The following is a 6,894-nucleotide window of genomic DNA, read 5'->3' as shown; positions in this document are numbered from 1 at the left end:
GCAAAAAAGTTAATGTCAAGCCCTGCCTATGAACCTCGTAACTTACCTGGACAGTGGTTTGAGCTCAATGAGAAATCACTAAAGAAATCACCCAATCGCAAAGCGGACTGGCTCCGTCTCCCCAGCAACGGATACTTAGGATCACGGGTAATACTTTTTTTTTTTTAAAGTAAAAAAAAAAATTAATGACAATTTCAAATGAGAAAAAAACAACGCTCCCGAGTGTCAGAAAGAAAAACGTGGTGCAGACACAAAACATTAGATTGAAAGTCATGCTGAGAGACACGAAAAAAAGGGGAAATTTGTGTTCACGAACACGAATCAATAGATTATCTATATTTCGAACTGCAGTGAGAATAAACAATGTCACTCTTTAGCGACCCCAGTGGACATTTGTGTTTCAAAATTGAAGCAATACGTACCGGGTGGTACATATTTGTGGCGCTGCAAAAAAGTGTGCAGAGGTACGTATTTCCTATGAGACCAGGTTGTTTTTCTTGTTATGAATTGTCTCCTATTTTCCGATATTACAGTCAACTACGCGCAGTGATATGGAGCTGTAATGCGGTCAAACCTGCCGGAACTACTTTAGCCGTGCGTTTCCCTGAAAATAATTGCACATCTTAGAACGTTCGTCAACCAATCAGATTCAAGCATTCAACGGCCCTGTAGGATAACACTTTTTATTTTACTTTTCGTGAATGAACAAAAGAGGAAAGAAATAGACACACAATCTCTCATTTGTACATATGCACATATACATCCGCATACACATTTACACAAGACACACATAAGAGATAATGAGACAAAACAACATTTAAATGATTGAGTTTAGCGGGGAATATTATATCAGCTTCAAGCTCACACTTACTCAACCATAATCTGAACATGTTATTAATGTAATAAAGAGAAAGTAAGAGACTCTATAACATCTCAGTGTTTATGATTTATCATGCAGCTCAAAGCATTATGGGTAGAATCTCTCTACAGTGTATTCTGATTCATCAACACAGTTTCACTGATGATCCACTATAATAAACCCCAAACCCAGGATAGAGCGGTTGAGTGAATGTGGTCTGGACTGTGTGGATGAGGCTCATTGTGTCAGAGACGCTGTAGAAGGACAGAGTTCCTGCACTGTGATCCACATACACTCCTACTCTACTGTAACACACACACACTCCTGTTCTACTGTTACACACACACACTCCTGTTCTACTGCTGATGGGCTTTACAGGGAGTTCAGTCTCTATGTTATTGTGTCTGAATGAGTAACTGGAGGGAGAGCAGAACAAACTCCAGGACTGATCATTATATCCAAACACACACTCATTACCCCATCCCTTCCTGCTGATGCTCTTATATGACACTGATATATACACACATTCACCACTCCACTCAATCTCCCAGTAACAGCGTCCACACACACTCTCTCTACACAACACCTGCCACACATCATCAAATCTGTCTGGATGATCAGGATACGACTGCGCTGGGTAAGTGACAGTAATCACTCTGTTGCTCTCAGACAGACGGAGGTGTTCATTCACTGTGTTCAGATCCAGATTGAGCTGATGGGAATCTGATGGAGATAAAACACATCAGAATCAGGAATTATGAATCTGTCTGATCTTTTAATGAAGATGATCTCTTCATGTTCAATATATCAGCAGTGTCAGTAGAGTATACATACATATATATATTTATTTATTTTCCTTGGCCAGGGAAATTATAAGGTCAAACAAATTACTGATTTATAGTGAGTCAAGTTAAAAATACTTTATGTGAATTATTACCTATTTTTTTCAGGTGCATCAATGTTATATATTTTTCAGTGTAGCTGAACTCTTTATGTTCAATATATCATCAGTGTCTCAGTTTACCAGATATCCTGTGCAAATCATCATTTACATGATCAACTATAAACCTCTTCTGTCATGTTTTCTTCACTTCTCCAGGAAGAACATGAACACACTCAGAGAGTTTCTGCTGGTTTTCTCAGTGACTTACATTGTAGGAAGTCGTTCCTGGTCCTGGGAACAATGTTGGAGAGAGTGACTGTGGAAATCAACAGACATGAAGAGTGTGATTATCATGTCTAGAGAAAATGATCCTGCATCCGTTCCTAAGACATTTCTAATATGATCTTCTACATGATCTGAGATGATGGAGGATCATTTCTGAGAGCAGAATCTCCAGGACTTTACCTCTGTCAGAGATCTTCTTCTCTTTGCAGAAATCCTCCAGTCTGTCTCTCAGCTGACGGACAGATTCTCTCACACCATCAAAAGAGGAGAGAGAACTGAAGGGATTGTCATTGACGTCTGTAGATTCAGGAGGAGCTGAGAGAGACTGGAAACTCTACAGAAAACACAAATCAAAGCTCATCACCTCCACACTTCATCAATAACCGGCTCTACTGTCAGATGTGTGCGGCTCTTGATGATCTTTAGTAACTCTCCTCAATCCAGCACTTTCACAGCATCAGCTTCATTCTTCTCATATTCATTATGTCACATTAGAGATACAAGTTCTAGCGTTTGCCACTTACACTATATGTGAACTTACTATCAATTTAAGCTCAATATTAGCTTGAGAAATACATACTTTTATTAGAAATACTGCAATCATAAATCCAAATATTTAGTGTGTTTTGAAATTAAATGTTTAAAAAATGAACGACAGCAACAGTGAAATAAAGCAAAAATATATAATAAAAAATTGTCCAGGAAACATGAAAGTGATTCATTCACATGTGGGAATAAAATCGAGATGTCAGTAATATACCAACATCTGCCTCTTAAATATTTTAAATACTCATATCATTATCTTGATCAAATGCATCAATCTCCATCTTAGCTGTATTATAATGTGTAAATTGGATTCTAAAACAGTTTAATACACTGGGAATGTCATTAAAGCCTTTGTTTTATTCACAGAATTAAAGAGCAAAGTTATGATAAATTCATATTTGTGTCATGAAAATGCATTAATATGATATTTTTGTTTACTATAATTGCCACCATTATGTTCACTGTTTTCACCATTATGTAAGAAATCAGAAGGAAAAATGATGTAAAAAGGTTCAGATGTGAGTGAATATGATCAGATGAGATTCTGACTGATGATTATATAATAACTGAACACACAGATCAACACTTCAGTCAGCGGCTCATTCTGCTCTCATCAAATGTTTCTCTGAGAGTCTCTTGCTCTTGTCCACTATGATCCTGGGCCGTATATATACAACTTCTCAGAAATGCTCTTATAGTCTCAAGCTTTGACTTTAGTGTCAAAACATTCTTAGCATAAAGCAGGACTTCTCTAAGAGCTGGAGACGTTTATAAAGAAGCTAAAAGCAACTTCAGCAAAGTCTAAGACTGATTCTCAAGTGCTTTCTGAAGTGGGAATTAAGTGCTGCAAACTAAGGACTACAATGATGTCAACCCAAAATGGCCGCCCTCAACCCCTGAATCAGCCAATAGTGAGCCTGCGAGGGTGATGTCACTGCGGCACGACACCAATCATTTAATGTAATTATAATTAAATCATTTAATTAAGACACGGAAACTTTAATATTTAAATGTATTTAAAAAAAAACTTTGTATTGTGCAAAATTATCAGAAATGAGTATTGATGCAGTGGAATCCTTTTCTATTGATATATGTCTCCTCCTTTACAGTTGAAATGAAACATGCCAAATTTTACAGACGTAATTGTTAGCCAGGCTGTCATACAAATAAATTATGAACACATGAAAAAACAAGAGACTATGACTATGATTTTTGGACTACAGCGATGCAACAGCAATACACAATCCTGCTTAAAAAGATACTTCCGAGTCTCCTGGTTTTCGCTTCTGAGTTTTCAAACACTTTAGAAGAAAAAGTTCACCACAAGATAAATGAACTAAATAGATAACTAATGATTTTTACAATGAAAATGAATCAACACTGAACTCACTTAAGCTGGACAATGACACTATGTTCTTCTAGATCTGCCGTACAGCCAAAACTAACTTTGTTGCATTATGTTCCTGTCACAGTGCCTGGTATGTGTTCCCCTGGGTGTCCACTAGAGGTCTCTTCCCCATATCGTCACCAAATCACTATGAACTGCAATTCCCATAGTCCTGTGTCTGTACTCATCATTTGATCATTGCACACAGCGGTTTCCCATTACCCTGTTAGTTCTGTGTGTATAAATGCCCTGCCTGTTTCTGTGTTCATTGTGGATTCCTTGTTGCACTTCCCTGTTCCACTCTGTATTGTTTCTTGTTTTTGGACTGTCGTTTATGGATTTTGAGCTTTTGCCTGGATGTTTACGAGTGCGGATTACCCTAATAAACTGCGCTTGGATCTTGCCTTTTCTCTCGTGTGCATTCTGTGACAGTTCCTGTTATCTCTGTAAAGCTGCTTTGAAACAATCTGTACTGTAAAAAGAGCCATAGAAATAAAGGTGACTTGACTTGAAATAATTTTGTCAGATAAATACCTCTGTCAGAAAATTTTTCATGATATATTTTAAAATATTTAAAAAATATAAAAATATTTTCCTCATAATTTGATGGTTTAAGCAAACTTGTAGGGTCATTTAAAAGATGAAACGTTTGGCCACTACTGTGTGTTGTGTGTGGTCAGAGCCACAATAGTGCTGTTTCAGACCCTGGTTACTGTGGACTGATGAGCCCAAGTCTTCACCGGGGCACTGATACTTTTTACCGTCGACAAAAATTTATTATTACTTTCATTCTGCAGTTAGAGCATTGATTTGTAGAGTGGGAGAAGCTATTACATTTCTTAAAGGTCCGTTACAAAAAGAAAACCTTGATGATCAAGCTTTTATCGTTTGATCAACTCTGTCATCATTTAACTCTAATACATTTGGGCCTATTTTACCGATCTAAGCTCATGGTCTAAAGCGCACGGTGCAAGTGCACTTAGAGAGTGTCTGAATCCACTATTGCTGGTTTAACGATGGGAAAAATGGCCGGCGCTCCCGGTGGATGATCTAAAAGGGTCGTCTCTATTCTCTTAATGAGTAATGGGTGTGTTTTGGGCATAACGTGCAATAAACCAATCAGAGTCTCATCTCCCATTCCCTTTAAAAGCCAGTTGCGCTCGCATGGCGGATTCGCTGTTAACATGGAGGAATTTGCAAGCGGAAAAACTGAACGCTTCTCTAGCGAGGAAACGGATCTGCTCGAGCGCGAGGTTAAAGCGTGCAAGCAAACCATCTACGGGACAAAGTGTTCGCGCGTTGTGGACCGGCCTATAGGCGCATATTAGTAACACTCTTTAAATAACAAAAAATATATTGTCCTGTTCTCCTCGATCTCTGTTACCTGCAGGAAACGTATGTGATCCTGTGTGTGTGAAAGCTGCTCCAGCTCAGCGTCTCTCCTCCTCAGATCATTGATCTCCTGCTCCAGTCGCTCCAGTCGTTCTTCAGCTCGACTCACTGCAGTCTTTTCCTGATCTCTGATCCGCTGTGTCGCCTCAGAGCGGCTTCTCTCAATGGAGCGGATGAGCTCAGTGAAGATCCTCTCGCTGTCCTCCACTGCTGTGTGTGCAGAGCGCTGTTAGGACACACATCACAATCACACAGTGAGCTTCAGTGAGTCCTGACTGAGACTTCTCAAACTTCTCTTCTTCTCGCGACTCACCTTATGAGACTCTACAGCCTCTCTCAGCTGCTGAAGATCTTTCTCTCTCTGCTGGATCCTCTGCTGGAACGACCTCTGCGTCTCCTTCAGCTGCTTCTGCAGCACAGACCAATAACAGAGATGCACTTTATACTCTCACTATATCATCATGTGAAGAGGTTTTATTTTTTTAAGTTTGTGTTTATAAATGTTTAAGGTGTATTTTCACCATATTTTCTGTTAAGTTAAATGTGAAGCACAAATACGCTCAGCGGTGAAAGTCCACTTGCAGCTGCTCTTTACTTCTGTGACGTCTGCAGTGTGAATGATGTTTCCTGATCATATGGTGCCAATATAAACAGTGTCAACATTATTTCATCAGTGTCTAGTTTCATACCTGTTTCTCTGTCCTCTGCGCTGCTGCTGATACAGTGTCGTGGTTTTTATGTTCGTCCATCGTACACAGCACACATATAAACTTCTGGTCAGTGCGGCAGAAAACCTCAAGGAGTTTATCATGTGTTTGGCAGATCATCTCCTGCAGTCGTCCAGTGGCTTCAGTCACTTTATGTGGTTTACGGGAGAAATATTCCTCATGACGGTCAAAATGAGTCTGACAGTAAGACTCCAGACACACCAGACAGGACTTGACGGCTTTGTGTTTTCTTCCAGTACAGACGTCACACTGCACATCTCCAGCTCCAGCGTAACAGTCAGCAGGAAGTTTAGTCTTCTTCAGTTTCTCCACCAGTTCAGCCAGCATGGTGTTTTTAGCTAAAGCAGGTCTTGGCCTGAAGGTCTGTCGGCACTGAGGGCAGCTGTAGACTCTCTTCTCATCCTCCTGATCCCAGCAGCCTGTAATACAGATCTTACAGTAACTGTGTCCACAGGGAGTGGTCACTGGATCCTTCAGGAGATCCAGACACACTGGACACATGAGCTCATCCTGAGAAAATCTGGCTTCTGCCATTTTACTGCATACTGAGACACAAACACACAACAGCTCGACTGCACTTCAGTTTCTCTTTCTCGAACTCTTCCTGCTTCCTGGTTCTGTGTTTGAGTGACGTGTGCAAAACAGGTTTATGAAGTCTATAAAGCATCATAAAGCCTCATTCCTGAAACCTTCACTGTAAACCCTAATGCTCAAAATAATTAATTGGTTTGAGAAGGGTACATTTAAATTAAACAAATTAGTTATCTTTTATATGTATTTATAACTTTCTTTTTCTTCTGAGTTTACAAAACTG

The 6,894-nt window shown here is 39.6% G+C and overlaps 1 protein-coding gene across 2 annotated transcripts; it reads right to left on the bottom strand.

The window, feature by feature from the left end:
• Positions 1-667: 667 nt before the first annotated feature.
• LOC130102408 (tripartite motif-containing protein 16-like) lies at positions 668-6,685 on the bottom strand. Of its 2 annotated transcripts, XM_056268433.1 has the most exons (7): positions 6,042-6,685; positions 5,666-5,761; positions 5,345-5,578; positions 2,208-2,361; positions 2,011-2,058; positions 1,201-1,582; positions 668-1,164 (listed from the first exon to the last, which is right to left on the bottom strand). In XM_056268433.1, exons 1-7 carry the CDS (start codon positions 6,612-6,614, stop codon positions 1,005-1,007), a joined length of 1,647 nt encoding a protein of 548 aa, XP_056124408.1. In that variant the 5' UTR covers positions 6,615-6,685; the 3' UTR covers positions 668-1,004. The 2 variants fall into 2 exon arrangements, with proteins under 2 accessions (XP_056124408.1, XP_056124407.1); XM_056268432.1 differs by having other exon boundaries at positions 668-1,582.
• Between the last annotated feature and the right edge of the window lie 209 nt (positions 6,686-6,894).

The sequence above is a fragment of the Rhinichthys klamathensis genome, unplaced genomic scaffold (genome assembly GCF_029890125.1).
Source record: "Rhinichthys klamathensis goyatoka isolate OS25496 unplaced genomic scaffold, OSU_Roscu_1.1 h1tg000272l_1, whole genome shotgun sequence".
Taxonomy (NCBI): Eukaryota; Metazoa; Chordata; class Actinopteri; order Cypriniformes; family Leuciscidae; genus Rhinichthys; species Rhinichthys klamathensis.
Note: the sequence above shows the minus strand (reverse complement) of the source record. Positions and strands in the feature narration are given on the sequence as shown.

Excerpts from the sequence above, each read along its gene's own strand:
- LOC130102408 (XM_056268432.1), bottom strand. The coding sequence starts at position 6,614 with ATGGCAGAAGCCAGATTTTCTCAGGATGAGCTCATGTGTCCAGTGTGT. Across the intron at positions 5,762-6,041 it reads CGCAGAGGACAGAGAAACAG|AAGCAGCTGAAGGAGACGCA; the intron begins GTATGAAACTAG and ends TCTGTGCTGCAG. Across the intron at positions 1,583-2,010 it reads CAGGAACGACTTCCTACAAT|ATTCCCATCAGCTCAATCTG; the intron begins GTAAGTCACTGA and ends TATCTCCATCAG.